Source organism: Mustela erminea, chromosome 8 (assembly GCF_009829155.1).
Source record: "Mustela erminea isolate mMusErm1 chromosome 8, mMusErm1.Pri, whole genome shotgun sequence".
Lineage (NCBI taxonomy): Eukaryota > Metazoa > Chordata > Mammalia > Carnivora > Mustelidae > Mustela > Mustela erminea.
This window is the reverse complement of record NC_045621.1, coordinates 62,382,938-62,400,540: the sequence shown is the minus strand read 5'-3', so window position 1 is coordinate 62,400,540 and position 17,603 is coordinate 62,382,938. Positions and strand designations below refer to the sequence as shown.

Here is a 17,603-nt window from a genome sequence, read left to right as displayed (position 1 = left end):
GCCACATTTTATCGCATTGGCTTCTTTTCTTTCTTTCTTTTTTTTTAAATATTGTATTTTTTGAAATAAACTTTTTATTTTTTATTAACATATAAGGTATATTATTAGCCCCAGGGGTACAGGTCTGTGAATCGCCAGGTTTACATGCTTCACAGCACTCCCCATAGCATATACCTTCCCCAGTGTCCATAACCCAACCACCCTCTCCCTACCCCTCTCCCCCCAGCAACCCTCAGTTTGTTTTGTGAGATTAAGAGTCTCTTATGGTATGTCTCCCTCTCGATCCCATGTTGTTTCATTTTTCCCTTCCCTACCCTCTAAGCCTGCTACATTGCCTCTCAAATTCTTCATATCAGGGAGATCATCTGATAATTGTCTTTCTCTGATTGACTTATTTTGCTCAGCATAATACCCTCTAGTTCCATCCATGTCATTGCAAAAGGCAAGATTTTATTTCTTTTGATGGCTGCATAATATTCCATTATATATATATATATATATATATATATATATATATATATATATATATATATCACATCTTCTTTATCCATTCATCTGTTGATGGACATCTAGATTCTTTCCATAGTTTGGCTATTGTGGACACTGCTTCTATAAACTTCCATAAACATTCGGGTGCACATGTCCCTTCAGATCACTACATTTGTATCTTTAGGGTAAATACCCAGTAGTGCGATTGCTGGGTCATAGGGTAGTTCTATTTTCAACTTTTTGAGGAACCTCCATGCTGTTTTCCAGAGTGGCTGCACCAGCTTGCATTCCCACCAACAGTGTAGGAGGGCTCCCCTTTCTCCACATTCTCACCGGCATCTGTCATTTCCTGACTTGTTAATTTTAGCCATTCTGATGGGTGTGAGGGGCTATCTCATTGTGATTTTGATTTGTATTTCCCTGATGACACTGGCTTATTTTCTTTAGGACATTTATCATTATTTGAAAATACCTTGTTTATTTATTTATTTATTTATTTATTTGTCCTCCATCCCCAATTTCCACCCATACCTACACATAAAGATCCATAAAATTAATGATCTTGTTTATCATGCTTTTATTATTATATTCACTGCCTGGCCCATAAGAGGTTATCAGTACGTATTTGAAGGAGAATATATGACAATATAATAAATAAATGAATGCACATTGCCCGAGACTGAGCCTGAATGTATGTGAATATGTCTCTACTAATTAACCTATCATCTGGGTCACTCTCTAATGTTCTATTGTTGAATTTCTTCCTAAACAGAATATTTTTATTACTTGGAGGGATCTAAAGACGCTCTCCTTTGTGGTTTGAGCACAGATTCAGGGTAAGTAATATTTGTTTTTAGTCAAAAGGCTACCAAAAAGGGAAAGCATATCCAATCAGTTTTTTGAAATTGGAACTTTGATTTTATATTGTTTTCATATATTTCGTGGCATTATTCTGTCCCCCAGTGAGCCCACACTTTAAGACATTTATGGTTAATGTACACTTCTGAAACCAAAACTTGGAGGTAGTGCTTGAAGTGAAACAAGATACACGTCATAAAAATCTTAGTAGAAAAGTCACTTCTGGAAAACCCCACCAAAAGTTGGCTGGATAGTTTCAAGTCTTTCTTCTTTCTGGAAAGAAGAGTGACAAAACCAACATCCTATTCCCAAATTCTACCCTTTTTCCAATCAAGAATGACTCATAGTTGACTGAATGCAGTGACACTTCAGTCACTCTGAAAGGAACTCATGGACTTGGGTAAAGATACTTTAAGAATCTCTTACCTATGCGAAATACCCATCTCACGGTTCCCTATACACCGACTTCATTTCTGAAGGCAGAGTCTTTGTTCTTGGTCTCCCTCTGACAGATATTTCTTCACCAGGCTCTGTGTATACAGGGAGCATTAAACAAATAAGGTTGCTGCTCCTAGACACAGCTCAGAACACTCTTCAATGGCATTGTGGATACAAATCCACCAATTTTAGAAAAATATCATAAAGCTACAAATCTTTATGAACTTACACAATTTCTCTATTTAGGCTATTTTTATTCTAATTAACTCCAAGAATAATTTGGGTTCCTCAGTTTTGGTAGAGGCCTATTTATCGATATTTATAGTGGAAGAACTATTATTTGGCATCTGGTGGAAGTTTCCAGTTTTTAATGATGATGCTAATAGCAGATCCCATTTATTAAGTGCTTTGTATATAAAGGAACGAGGCTGAGTAATGTGGATATATCACCTTTTTAATCTTCACTTTTTGAGGTAGGTGTTACGTCTTCTTACAGAAAGAGTGAACTCTGCCTTAGAGAAGCTCAGTAATTCGACGAAGTCACCAACTAGTAAATCGTAGGGATAGGATTCAAACCCAGTTCTTCCTGCTTCCAAATAATGTGTTCTTAATTGTTATTCAGTATTGTCCCCCTAGAAGAGGAACCTGGAATATCTAATTGTTCTGTAGTCCTCTTTAACTTGCATCCTGGAAACATTCTAACTTGTGATGTTCTTTTTCATATGTAGCCAGTGTCCAGAAGGGTACAGGTGTGTGAAAGCTGGCAGAAACCCTGATTATGGCTACACGAGTTTTGACACTTTCAGTTGGGCCTTCTTGGCCTTGTTTCGGCTAATGACCCAGGATTACTGGGAAAACCTTTACCAACAGGTGAGTGACAAGAGAAACATTCATTGCATTTTTGAATGGCGTAAAAAGCTGGTGAATGTTCCTTGCTGGACTTTATGTGAGATGTTTTATTCAAATCAGAAAGGACAAAACCCTATTATCTTATCACTAAAATTAGATGTGTTTTACTTCCAGCACTGTTAGAGTGGGTAATTCTTAAAATCATAAATTATTGTCTTATCCTTTTTTGGCTTATTTGATCTCTAGTTCCCTTTCACCCTTTCAGAATATAGCATCCCCTGGAGCCCTAGGTAAATAGCAGGAAATACACTGTCATGGGCTCTTATAGCTCTCCTGTCCATGCTGGTTTCTGCACATGCTGGCCTGCTCTGATGCCCAAAAAACAGGCTCTCCTAGATTCATCATGCTTTAGTTTTTGAATTCCCAGGTACAGTTGTTATGAATTAAATTGTACCCCCTCCCATTCATATGATAAAGTCCTAACTCTGTGTGCCTTAGAATGACTATTTTTGGAGAAGAGATAACTAAATTGAAATGAGGCATTTGGGTGGGTCCCAATCCAATCTGATATGTCCTTATAAGAAGAGGATATTAGGACCTGACAGACACCAGAAATGTGCCCACACCCAGAAAAAAGACTGGGTCAGGACTCAGAAGGCAACCATCTGCCAGCCCAGGAGAGAAGCCTCAGGAGAAATCCAGCCCACAGACACGTTGATACTCCATCCTCTAGGCCTGCAACAAATAACATTTCTGTTGTGTCAGCCCCCCAGTCTGTGGTCGTTTGTTACGGTAACCCTAAAAACCAATACAAGAATTGAAGACCCTGTTCACTTCTCTAAATGTTCCTGTTCCCCCAAATAAATAAATAAATAAATAAATGCTCTTGCCCCGATTCAATTGCTCCTTCCTATCGACCTCCACGCCCTTTGAATATCCCCCAGTTTATCCATCACTTATCCTGTAATTGTGAGTTCACATGGCCGTCTCCTCCAGCTTGGATGTGATCCTTTTGGGCCTATGGGCTGCATCTTTTCCCTTACATATTCTTAGAACCCAATCCCAAGAGGAAGGAGGTGAAAATGGTTATTCTCTATTATAAATGAAAATGAATCACTTTTCTCAGAATTGCCAGGTTCTTCTTTTGGCCTGTTCTTTGTTGACTTCATTTCTGATAAGATTATAAATGAATATAGAAATTCTGTAAGAATATACTTCAGAGGAAAAAAGGAATACAGACAACTTTAAGTATATAAAAAGATGCTCAGTTTTTCTCAAAATGAAAGGCAGGCCAATTAAAGCTAGAGTGACCTCTAATTTCTTACGCTTAGAATGGTGGAGATCAAAAGAGAGACGCTGTCTGGCTGAGATGTGGGGAGGCAGACTTTCTCACACATTGCTGGGAACTGCTGTAGAGTGCAACATGGAGTTCCTATGAAAATGAAAATAAATATACCCATTAACCTAACAGCCCCACTACTAAAAACTTGTGTAACAACAATGACTGATAGAAAAGGGAAATGAAGAGGCATCAGAGATAGGAGATATTTTTCATGTAACAGCTTTTTATAACATTTGAATTTTTTTTAGCCATATACTACATTCAAAAATTTTTAATACATGTTAATGAAAAGTAAATATAAGAGTAGATGAGCAGATAAGATCATTCAGTAAAGCTGTCTACTTTGTGTGAACATAATATACCGTCATTAATATTTCCTAGTAGAGATAGAATTTGATCAGTAAAAGAGAATATAGATATCATTTAGTCCTCTAATTTGATAATGAGCAGAGCAGTTAGTTTTTGAGTAATTTTCAGACTGTGGATAAACAAAAAAGTTAAGATTATTAGTCTTAAAAATAGTAAAGAATCATACCTAATTTTAATATAAGTTTAATAGGTTGCTACATCCTTTGTACTAAAAAAGTGTGCATTTTAATACAGATTGTTTTCTTTAGAGATATAATTCTATTCCTCCATATTTTTTATAACATGAGATTATACCAAACTACCCCACCTTCTCTATGCCTAATATGCCATTCAAGTTGAAATAATTTACCAAAGATCTTTGTGTTCCTAAAATAATGATTTCCATTTTTCCCTAGACGCTGCGTGCTGCTGGGAAAACCTACATGATCTTCTTTGTTGTGGTGATTTTTCTGGGCTCCTTTTATCTAATAAACTTGATTCTTGCTGTGGTTGCCATGGCCTATGAAGAACAGAACCAGGCAAACATCGAAGAAGCGAAGCAGAAGGAGTTAGAATTTCAACAAATGTTAGATCGTCTTAAAAAAGAGCAAGAAGAAGCTGAGGTATTATTATTTGGTTTAAAATTCTTTCTAGAAGTCCAAGTCCAAAGGGGAATAGCAGAGGCTCTGTGGCCTTCCCTAGGGAGATTTCCTCACTGGATTTTTAAACATAAACAGAATTTTCTTCTTAAATTCTGCGGTGGTCAAAGAAACCAATTCTGGATTGAGTTAGAATCGGCATGTGCCCCACTGTACCTTTCCCCCTAATCAGCTCACTCCAGCACAGAAAATGTTTTAGGCCATTCCTCCTAAACCTAATATCCATGATGCCTCAGTATGTATAGTATCGTGCCAAGTCCCAAAACAGATATGGTGTGTTTCACCAGAGTAACAATTGCATACAAAAGTTCAGGGAAAATTATTTAAATGTTTACGTTAACAGATACTCTATGGGGTAGAAACCAAAATGTGCATCGATTTTTGTTAATGTGGCAGGAACTTTTAAGATAAAAAACACGAGATGTTAAGGAACTCTATACTTATGGTTGTGGCCACTTTAGGCTAAGGCACAAATTCTTGAGGATCCTTCCTCATTCCTGTCTCCAGAGGAACCCTTCAGTGGAAAAGTTTGCAAAGGTTTATACTAAAAGAACACAAATTTAAATATTCTGCAAGAGTTTAAAATTTATTTGATGGTTCAACCTAGTTAAATATCTTCAAAGTATCTAACTTTTTAGGGGGAAGGTAGTGATGTGTAATGCAGAAAGATGTTCAGTGCACTATCTGATAATATTAAAAATCAGAAAACATTTAAATTTTAAAAATTAAAAAAATGGTTAATAGAATTATGATATTTTTGTGTCTCAGAGTATTATTCAGTCCTATAATTCTGTTTTAAGAATATTGTTAACAGTGAAAAGTATTAATATAATAATGTATTATGTAGTAGGATACAAACTTGAGTATAATAAGGATACAATTTAAATATTATATATAAAGGTTAGAAGAAATATTAACACCATTTCCAGGATGCAAGGCTATGAGTGAATTTTATTTTTTATTCACAATATCCTTATTATCCAAATTTTTACAAGGATGTTTTAATAATAAAAACTTAATCTTTTTAATAAAGTGTTAACACTAGATATTCCCAGGAATTTTCTAGGAAACCCTTAGAAGTCTCTCATTTTCTTGACTTGAATTCTGTAATCATTCATTTTCATTTTCAAACAATTCAATCTTTATTAAACTGAGTGCCTGACTCTATTGATAATACTGAGTTAACTACCCGAACAAGATGTACACATTTTCTTATTGTATGGCTTATGTGAATTTTATGTTCCAAAATTACCTAGTAAAACCTTCATATATAATATGCTATCTTATTTTTTAAATTTTTTTATTAACATATAATGTATACATTATTTGTTTTAGGGCATATATACTACTTTAAATTGTTTTACTATAAATATAGCAATAGTGTGTAGTAGCTTCATCCCAAAGGAAGATGGGACTTTATTGCTATGCAAGAGAAGCAATAAGTAGATGCTCGGTAAGAGATCTGGTCATAGTGCTAAGAAAATGGCATCACTTCCTATACAAGGAACATGATTATATGCATAGTGTGATAACATTCATGGCAGAGAGATGCCACATCATTCCGTAGACTTTGGAAATGACTTACTGTACGTGTGGCCTCTTGGTCCAACAGGCAATTGCAATTGCAGCAGCTGAGTACACAAGCATTGGGAGAAGCAGAATGATGGGCTTCTCTGAGAGTTCCTCGGAAACATCCAAACTGAGCTCTAAAAGTGCTAAAGAAAGAAGAAACAGAAGAAAGAAAAGGAATCAAAAGAAGCTTTCCAGTGGGGAAGAAAAGGGAGATAATGAGAAGTTGTCCAAATCGGAATCAGAGGAGAGTATCAGGAGACAAAGTTTCCACCTTGGTGTTGAAGGTCATAGACGAGCACATGAAAAGAGACTGACCACCCCTAATCAGGTACACTTGCACCTATCAAATGCATCTCGCCAGGGGTAGGATTACAGAGCAAAATGTTTTATTTTGAAGTACAGGATCTCGGGAAAGGAGAGTGAATGATTGCATCGGTATGTTTTTAGGTAAAAACGTATTGACCATTGGATATTTATGGAAAGAATGTAGATGTCCAGAGTCTTCCATTGAATTCTGACCATTTTTGAAGGACCTTATAGTTTCAGCATTGTCATATGATCTTCTCTGATAAACAAATTTTTGAAACAGTATTCAGGAGAACTGTTGTGGAAATGAAAAAATTATTTATACTATATATTTTACATTTTTATCTAGTCTGTATTTCACAATACCTCATTGGTTAAGAACTAATCTTAGATTAGTTTCTCTACTTCTCTTCACCACCACTACTTATAGTGGTGAAGTCACCCACACTGGAAAAGTTTGAAGACACCTTGATGGCTTCCACCCCCCAACTACTTCGGCTACTAACATCTAGTCACACAGTCTTTATTTCTACTTATGTAAAACTTCTCTTCCCTTTGTTCCTCTCTTTCCATGGAGACCTCCATATCTCAGGCTTCCCTGCCTACGAACCTCCAAGAAGAACAATTGCTTCTTTTATTCTCCTAAACATTTCCTAGTGTTCTATCACACAACCTTCCCAGATCATTTTTCTAAAACAAAGCTGTTCCTTGACTCAACTTTAAAAAGCAAGACAAAACCCCCCAAACCCAACTGTGTTGAATAACCACTCTCTACAGAACAAGATCCACATCTTCTCCATGTTGTGGACTGGCTTCCACATTATCTCCCCCCTTTCTCTACATTCACGTACCCTCAGTCCACCATGATCGTTCACTCTTACCTACATGCCCTGTACCTTTATTGCTTAGCACATGGGGTGTTCGCTAAGTGGGCTGATTTTCTTCTTTGTTTTCCTCCTGCTGTAGTAGCATCCATTCTTCATTCATTAGCTCAGATGCCACTCATCCCACACATTTGCCTCTGCCCTCTCCACTTCTCTAGTCTGCTCTTTGGTGCCCCACTCAGAATTACTATCCTCATTGATGTCTACATTTAAAATTTCTACTACTTAAGTGTGTAAGACGCTGCCAGCTAGACACTAAAAGATAAAGTCCCTGCCTTCAAAGATTTCATAATTTAGCTGGGGAGGCTGAACTTGAATACATGCGATATCAATAAAAGGAAATAGGACAAGAGCAAACCAGGCCAGCTTTAAGGCAGAGACTTTGTTATACTCACTTTCTGTTTTTCAGAGTGCCTGCCACTTTGTTGTGTAAGCACTAATGTGTATTGAATTAGGCACTTCCAGAGATCCAGTTTGGTTTATGGACACAGTTTATCCTGGCCATGAGTCAAACAGATACAACTTTCTCCCTCTTTGGTGTCAGGTACTCTCTCCCTCAAGTTCTAGGGTTTTATGACTTTGTAAACTCACTGACACTAAACAGTCTTTCTCAACATACCTTGACTGAGTTTCCAGTATGTACAGTGGAGATGCAAGCAGTGGAAGGCCAGGAAGCGTACAGCGTGATCTTTGGCTTCGAGAGAGTTTCAATTACTTACAGAACTTAGGGACTGACATGTGAAAAGCTAAACAACAGGTATTAATACCAAATGCTGGGGCGCCTGGGTGGCTCAGTCAGTTGGGCGTCTGCCTTCAGCTCAGGTCATGATCTCAGGGTGCTGCGAACGAGTCTCACTTCGGGCTCCCTGCTCAGCGGGGAGTCTGCTTCTTCCTCTGACCCTCTTCCCTTTTGTGCTCTCTCTGTCTCTCTCTCTCACTCGTTCTCTCAAATAAATGAAAAAAATCTTTAAAAAATGCCAAATGCTTTTTATAAGTAATATGTTCTTCGTAGCAAGTTCAATGGGATAGAAACAATGGAGAGGTCACTGTAGACCAGGGTAGGAGTCACCTGTGTGGCAATAAATAATTTACCTGATCCTGAAAGGATGGATTTACCCCATCTTTTCATCCCTGATTTGGAAAAAATTGTCTTGCTGGCGAATTCTTTCATTTTTAAATATGTTCCTTTTAAACCCCGTACAGGACTGAGCCCAGTGGTGTCGACGGCAGCTCTTCTTAGGACATTCAGCACATAAACATCACCTTTTCTCTTTTCTGCAGTCGCCGCTCAGCATTCGAGGCTCCTTGTTTTCTGGAAGACGCAGCAGCCGAGCAAGCCTTTTCAGTTTCAAAGGTCGAGGGAAAGATATGGGATCTGAGACTGAATTTGCCGATGATGAGCATAGCATTTTCGGAGACAGCGAGAGCAGGCGGGGCTCGCTGTTTGTGCCCCACAGAGCTCGGGAGCGGCGCGGCAGCAACATCAGCCAAGCCAGTAGGTCCCCCCCAGTGCCACCAGTGAAGGGGAAGATGCACAGTGCCGTGGACTGCAACGGTGTGGTCTCCCTGGTGGATGGACCCTCAGCCCTCATGCTCCCCAATGGACAGCTTCTGCCAGAGGTGATAATAGATAAGGCAACTTCTGATGACAGCGTAAGGACGTTTTAAATAGCTCAGGCATGGCTCGGCCCTTATTCTTGCATCAGTCAGTCTCTGCTAGAAGGGCCTTCTCTGGTCCTGTGAATGGCTCTGCATTTTGCAATACTTCTACTGTAGAAATCCACCTTTGTAACTCATTCATGTAATCCTCATCCCATATGCTGTAGACGTCTAATGCGAAGATATTTAACACTCCATTTTTGAACAAAATGGAATTTATCTGTTGAAATTCTATTTGACTATTATAAGCCATCCCTTTAGAAAGCGATGTATAAAAGATATATACATATATATCAGCACAGGAAATGCATGGTTAATACTGATCTCATTAGTTGATAATAGGTCCCCTTCCTGTAAGGAACTTTGGATTAATTGCCACCTCCTGCTATCTTTTTCGAGATACTGTTTATTCCTTGTGCAAGGAATATTGGGTTTTAAAAATAGTAATAATAACAGCAAGCCTGTATATAGTATTTACAGTGGCCCTACAAGGTGATATATTATCATCCTTGTTTTACAAAGGGGAAACCAAGGCCAGAAGAACTAGAACAGCTTGTGCTCTTAACCCACCACACTTTTGCTCTTTCTCTAGTGTGTGGTAGTCTTCTTAACCTGGAAATAATTTAAAATAGTTATGCTTTTTCCCCCACACATAAATGAAAATTATTGTTTTCATTTAAAAAAAACCCCTCTTTTGTCTGAAGTCTATAAATAAGAATATAATATCCAAACTACATACATTAATACAAACATATACACATAATAGCTAAAACAAAACAACTGGTCCAAAGCAACAATTTCAAGAGTTTAGGAGTAATTGAGTGGTTAGGAAAAAAAGTCCGATTAGACTTGAAAGAACTCTTTCCGGTTTCTAGAGTTCCAGGTTATCTCTTTAGATCACTCACTGTGTTATATTGCATGACTAAACATCAGCAGAGGTTTTGACTAACCTAACAACCTTTGAACTCACGCTACTTATTCATACATTCATATTTTCAGACAATATGGTATTTTTAGTGAGAATAAAGTTCCATCAAAGTCATGGCCACAAACATTTCACTTAGAATGAATGCATGTGCTTTTAGGTAACATGTGACCTCTGTGCTTGCATGATACAGCTTGGACCTTTCTGCCAAAATATTTTTCGTTATCAAGTGAGCATGTTAAATTTCTACAGAATCAGATCTTTGCTGTGTTTTTCTCTTCAATGATATATTACCTATGAAATACATAATTTATATCAAATTTGGGTATTATTTCATATCTTTTTATAAAATATTTTTAAGACTTTACTTTTACCATGGGAAAAATCAGTATTACCATAAATCCTGAAACAGACTATAAAACTAAAGGAGTTAGTAGATACTCTAGGATTCAACAGAAATGCAATGAACATAATAGTGTGGCAAAATGTACAGTTTAGATGAAAAAACTGCATGACAAATAATATGACCTTGACAACTAACACATGTGAACATGAAAAAGAATTTGTTATTCCTGTTTGACTTGGAGAAAAATTGCCTTTTCTGGAAAGTCAGTAAATTAGAGATTGGATCTAATAGCCACCTACGGATAGGTGTGCATGTATGTCTGTGCGTATATACATACAGATAGACACACGGGCATATATTTATAAATATATATATAAATATAAATATATAAATATAATATAAATATAAATTTATATTATAAATATTTATAATATAAATATAAATATATATATTATATATTTATTATATAAAATATATATTTATATTATATTTGTATATTTATATATATATTTATAAATATATGCCTGTGTGTCTATGTTTTGATATACACACATATATAACTGTATCTAAACAACTATACAACTTTAAAACTATAGAACTATATTTATATGGTTGTAGGGTGGTGTGTGTGTATGGTTATAAATATACACAGAGCACACAGACCACACCTAAGCAGACATGTATGTGATACATACAGAGTTGTATACTTGTTTGTGTGTATATGTGTGTGAGTGGTGTCTGTGTATGTGTATTATTGGCCTACACTGAACCAGTGTAGTGTTTTAACTTTGAAATAGTTGCCAAGATTTAAAAACAAGACATTTTCACATAAAAATGAGTGTACATGGTAAGACTGAGCTCATAGTCCTGCATGCCAACAATCCTTTCGAGCGGAATAGTGGTCACCTCTTTTAGGTGGAGCTTACATTCTCCATTTTTCTACAGTTCCCATCAGTCTCCATTGTCCTTTTCAAATGGAGTCGTTTATCATCATACACTCAGAGCAATTCATGAGGCAACCCTTAGCGTCGCCGCCATTAATGCTGTTACCTCAAAGAAGAATAATTACAGAAATTTATCAGAGAATACCGAGATTCTGCCCCTTGAACACACATCACTGCAACACAAGTTTAGCTGTTTTCATGTAAGATTCTGACATGGTAAAACGATCTAAATAAACTCAAGACCCGGAAAGAGAGATGATGAAAGTGATTGTAACAATAAAAGCGACCTGTTTTATTTTTTATTTTCCTAAGCATTAATTCTTTTAATCCTCAAAGCAAGAATATGAGACAAGTAGTATGATTATCCCCATTTTACCAGTGATGGAACTGAGACAGGAGTTAAATAACTCTCCAATGATAACATGCTCAGTAAGTAGTAGAGCTGTGATTCCAACCCAGCAACCTAGTCTCTACCTTAATTTAATCACCACAGCTACCTAAGCAAGATTTTATTCTATGCTTATAATTTATTGGAGTTCTATTCTTAAAACTTTAATTCATCATCTTTTTTCTTTCAGGGTACAACCAATCAAATACACAAGAAAAGACGTTCCAGCTCTTATATTCTTTCTGAAGATATGTTGAATGATCCCAATCTGAGACAAAGAGCAATGAGTAGAGTAAGCATATTAACAAACACTGTAGAAGGTATGTAATAATACCCTCTTACCTGTACAGATTTTTAAACAGAATTTAGATAAATCCTGGTCAGCCTTAAATAGTTATATGAAGTTCTTAGGAAGAATTCAAAGAATAAAAATTGGTTATAAACCATAGTAAAGATTACCAATGGATACTAATGGAATGGCCTTTATGTGCTCAAAAAAATTCATAAAGTGTTTTATGATTAGAGACCATTAGGTGATAGGACCTTTCAAAGATAAATAGCTTAATGGTAATTAATGAAATCAAGGTTAACCCGAGGCTGGGTGGTTCTCACTATATAGTCTTAGAAACTTAAAATAGTCTCTCTGAATTTATCTCTCTCTAATATGCAAAAAATAATACATACTTCCAGATGTCTATAAATTGCTTCCCCTGAGCACGTTAAGTAAAATTATAAAATGGTAATATGTGATGCAACATCTGTTCAGAATATGATGAAAAAGTGCTAGAGAAAGCAATTTAGAGAACATAATGGGAATAATAGTGGTTAGACCCTGAGACATGTTGAGAAGAGAGTTAAGGGTGGCAACTCTTAAAATGTATTGGGTCCCACTCTCCCCTACAATATGCTCCAGGTCCCATCTTATCCATTGGTAGCCAGCTCATACCCACATATACCATGATGGCCTCAGACAAAGCTTCCACCCACCTCCTAAACTTAATAGTGAGAGATAAAAGGGCTCATGATATGACATATCTATTGAATGAGTCAGTCCATAAACTATTTCTAGTCTCTTGGTTCTGAGATTGCTTTCACTGTGAAAGGATATATATTGGTGGAAAATATATTTTTCTCCATGAAGAAAAACATAGGTTCTCCTGTTTCCCATCACATGCTAAGTGAATGTTTCTCTGGGAGTTGCCCATATCTGCTTTGAGTCATTAATTTCACTGCCTTCCCCCTAACTTGTGCTTGCTCTAGTAAATGAACATTGTGATATAAGATTTTTATGTAATATGCCATGCTTATGTAGAAGAAGTACTGTCAAATTTGCAAAATCTAAACAGAAAACTTGTTTCAGTGTTCATGTATACTGCTGATTTGTACCGTACGTAATTAGGAATAAAATAAATAAGTGATTGGCTTCATGTTCTTTGTTGTTTTTTTCCCCTAGAACTTGAAGAGTCCAGACAAAAATGTCCGCCCTGGTGGTACAGATTTGCACACACATTCTTGATCTGGAATTGTTCTCCATATTGGATAAAATTCAAAAAGCTTGTCTATTTTATTGTAATGGATCCTTTTGTAGATCTTGCTATTACCATTTGCATAGTTTTAAACACAATGTTTATGGCTATGGAACATCACCCAATGACTGAAGAATTCAAAAATGTACTCGCTGTGGGAAATTTGGTGAGTTTCTCAGTGCATGTTATGTACCCATAGTTCTTCTCTTTGGTTGTCATGATTGTCAGTTCTTTTTTTTCAGTCAGATGGATATGTAGCTATATAATTATCCATATCCAGAATTCACAATATGAATCATTGTACAGAGTCAAGTTTCTAGTGATGCTATTTTAAAATAACTTTGCAGAAGTATAGAGGTCTATAACAATACTATTTCCAACAGGGCCACCATCTTGGGAGTTGGTAGTGTGTTGTTTTGTTTTGTTTTGTTTTCAGCTGGCTTGTCTCTTTGAAGCAACATTTTGCAAATTTGATACTTTCTTACCCATTTTATAATTACATGGCCGCTGCCTTATGAGTACATTCTCCACATATTTTCAGAAAAATTATGGATGGTTTGTTTTACATACAAATGAAGTGTCTGGGCCTTTAGAGTCCCGAAGTCCTGGATTTGAATTCTGATTCTGCCTCTTATCGGTTATATGACCTTTGGCAAATGTGTTAATCTCAATAATCTTTAATTTTCTCATGTATAAAACAATCATAATACCTCGTTTGTGATATAAGAAAAATAATGCATTATTTGTAATATAAATTAACAATTCATTTATCATATTGTTGAGAGGATTAAATATTTTCTACTCATTAGTCTGGCATGTCATAAGTCATTAATAAACTTATTGTTACTGTTATTATTATCATCATCATGCTCTAAATCATTTAGCAGAAACGCTTCAAAGTATAGGGATATAGGGAACATTCCTCAGCTTCATAAAATCTATCTATGAAAACCCCACAGTGAATATCATCCTCAATGGGAAAAAGCTCACATCCTTCCCTTTGAGATCAGGAACATGACAAGGATGCCCACTCTCACCACTCTTGTTCAACATGTTATTAGAAGTCCTAGCAACAGCAATCAGACAAAAAAGAGAAATAAAATGTATTCAAATTGGCAAAGAAGTAGTCAAACACTCACTCTTCGCAGATGATGTGATACTTTATATGGAAAACCCAAAAGACTCCACCCCCAAACTACTAGAACTCATACAGCAATTCAGTAATGTGGCAGGATACAAAATCAATATATAGAAATCAGTTGTTTTCTTATATACAGAAAGGACAATCAGAGAATCAATTCCATTTACTATAGCACCAAGAAGTGTAAGATACCTGGGAATAAGCCTAAACAAAGAAGTAAAGGATCTGTACTTGAGGAACTATAGAACACTCAAGAAAGAAATTGAAGAAGATGCGGAAAGAATCCTTAAGAATAAGGATACCAAGGGGTGCCTGGGTGGCTCAGTCGGTTAAGCATCTGCCTTCAGCTCAGGTCATGATCCCAGGGTCCTGGGATCAAGCCCCACATCAGGCTCCCTGCTCAGTGGAGACCCTGCTACTTCCTCTCCCTATGCTTGCCACTATGCCTACCTGTGCTCTCTCTCAATCTGTCAAATAAATTAAAACAAAACAAACAAAAAAAACCTTTAAGAATAAGGACACCAAGATACCAAAACAGGAGGAATGGACACAGAAGACACAAGGACACTCAGGAAGGGATCTATAGGTTGCAAGATGACAGAGGATCCTATAAGGGAAATGGTGCCAGAGTGATCTCTTAAATGTGCAGTGCTGGTCACATTTTGGCCTAATTAATGCCTTAGGGCAAATGGCAAGTGTTAGTTTCTGAGAATCTGTGTGAAGCAGGCTGAAGTTCAATTTCATGGCCAAAGGGTCCTAGTTTCTGACCCTTCATAAATTGTGAATAACTCTGGATATCTTTGTGAATGTCTATATAAGATAATTTTAGTTTTGCCTCGAACCCAAAACAATTGATCTTCGAAGTCAAAGAGTTTGTTTCTGAGTCAGTCTTATTTCCCACATGTTTTCAGTTAAGATGTATGTACTGCACGAGCTCTCTGAGGTAGCGTTCTTCTTCCCTTCTGTTTCTCTTTGGAAAAAGACAGGACTAGAAGGGGGATGGGGATTAAAGAGGCACTTGTTGTGATGAGTACTGGTGTTGTATGTAACTGACATGGAAAGCAATATTATACTATAATGCTACTAAAAAAATTAAAATTAAAAATAAAAAAGACAGGACTATCTAGTTTCTAATTGTCGGTGGAAGAACAGATCATGAATATCAGTACCTTCTTGCTGAGCTGACTGCATCACTGTGAAGCTCAAAAGAATTTATCATGTTTCTTATCTCTTGCCAGAACCTAAAGTGTGGGTACTCCCTGCTTGATGCTGCATTATTTTTAAATTGACTCAGCAATTACAGACTTCACCATTTCCCTTTGAGCCTTCTTTGGTCAGCTTCTCTGAGACAAATCAAACCTGAATGATTCATAAACAAGTCCTTCACTGTTGTCTTTTTAAGTCAGTCCTTTAATAACAATGTCATGAATTAATGATGTTTTGTGATGCACTTTTAGTGTCAAAGCTTTGGAAGTCTTGCTTTAGCTCCCACCGTGTCAATTAAATACTTTCTCCTCTTCTACTGATGAATCTTTAAAGAGTGAGTCAACATATTCTCTGTTACCCTAGGAGTAGTCAGACCAGAAAAAAGATTGGCTCAAAATTTCAGTATCAATCTATATTTCCTTTTCATTTTCTTCCAGAATAACTTATTGACCCACATTTTTTTTTTTTTTTGCAAAAATTGACTGTTAATTGTCATGGTTCTATTTATGTGACATTGTTTCGTAAAGATTTATTTGAGAGAGAGAGAGAGAACATGAGTGAGAGGGGCAAAGGAGAAGGAGAATCTCAAGCAGACTCCACACTGAGCACAGATCTGGACTTGAAGCTTGATCTCACAACCATGAGATGACCACCTAAGCCAAAACCAAGAGTTGTACACTTAACAAATTCAGCTACCCACAGAGGATCTGGGTGCATTGCCTGAAGTACAGTGATGCTAAACAAATAGTCATAATCATCACTATTTTGATTCTATACGTCTAGTAACACCAGGAAAAAAACATTATATTTCTCCTTTAGGTCTTCACTGGGATCTTTGCAGCTGAAATGGTTTTAAAATTAATTGCCATGGATCCATATGAGTATTTCCAAATAGGATGGAACATTTTTGACAGCCTTATTGTGACATTAAGTTTAGTGGAGCTTTTCCTAGCAGATGTGGAAGGACTGTCAGTTCTGCGATCATTCAGACTGGTAAATATAGACCAACCTTACCACTATGTTCCATATATAAAGGGGTGGTTCTAAGGCTTTGCGTTACTATTTAAGTCTTTTGGAGGTTCAAGTCAAAAGACAAGATTAAGGGTTAGTATCTAGTATGGTTAATTTCATTCCACGACAAAAGTTCTTAAAGAGTTCAAAAATCTCATGACTTTTTTTATCTTAACATCTTGAAGAAATGGTCAGTCATAATTGAGTTAATTTTAGGGTCTCAAAGACATATTCAGTTGTATATACTAGTATGATTTAAGTGGATAAAAGAAAATATTTCTTTGTCAGTCGGCCATAATTTATTTCACAATAAGAAGCTTATAGTTTACAGAATTTTAATTCCTATAATATGTTCATTACTTGGTAGGTTTGATAACTAAAGATCAAATTATTGTCCCCAAAATGGTGGTTGTCTGCTGTAAAAAATATAAAAATGTAAAGACTTAGAGCATCTTTCTTTAACATATTGGGCTCTAGCCTATGTCAGCATGAAAAAGTAGATAAAACTAAGTTTAAAAAATTTAAAGTACCAGAAAGTAGGATAAATTATCAATTCTAAGCAAATAATGTTTGAAACCATAAACCATTACAGTAATCCTGAACTTCCTTCAAAAATATGTGTGGTAACTATATTGTGGCAAGTACAACAAAATAAGAGGAATATTGAAAATAGCTGACAGGGAAAAAGTAGAAATGATCAATTTTAGCTAGG

At 36.4% G+C, this 17,603-nt stretch overlaps 1 protein-coding gene and 1 long non-coding RNA gene across 7 annotated transcripts in view; one reads left to right on the top strand and one right to left on the bottom strand.

The window, feature by feature from the left end:
• Nucleotides 1-17,603, top strand: part of SCN9A (sodium voltage-gated channel alpha subunit 9) — a 167,502-nt gene that overhangs the window by 82,885 nt on the left and 67,014 nt on the right. For 5 of the 6 annotated variants that reach the window (XM_032355819.1, XM_032355820.1, XM_032355822.1 and 2 more), the window contains 8 exons: nt 1,262-1,325; nt 2,514-2,655; nt 4,741-4,947; nt 6,596-6,883; nt 9,027-9,398; nt 12,198-12,327; nt 13,461-13,699; nt 16,700-16,873. In XM_032355819.1, coding sequence (XP_032211710.1) covers nt 1,262-1,325; nt 2,514-2,655; nt 4,741-4,947; nt 6,596-6,883; nt 9,027-9,398; nt 12,198-12,327; nt 13,461-13,699; nt 16,700-16,873 — 1,616 coding nt within the window. The remainder of the gene's footprint in view (nt 1-1,261; nt 1,326-2,513; nt 2,656-4,740; nt 4,948-6,595; nt 6,884-9,026; nt 9,399-12,197; nt 12,328-13,460; nt 13,700-16,699; nt 16,874-17,603) is intronic. The other variant, XM_032355821.1, reaches the window with a different exon arrangement.
• Nucleotides 3,959-17,603, bottom strand: part of LOC116597719 — a 130,773-nt gene continuing 117,128 nt past the window's right edge. The window contains exons 4-5 of the long non-coding RNA XR_004288756.1: nt 6,569-6,698; nt 3,959-4,066 (exon numbers count right to left, since the gene is read on the bottom strand). This is a non-coding gene — a long non-coding RNA (uncharacterized LOC116597719). The remainder of the gene's footprint in view (nt 4,067-6,568; nt 6,699-17,603) is intronic.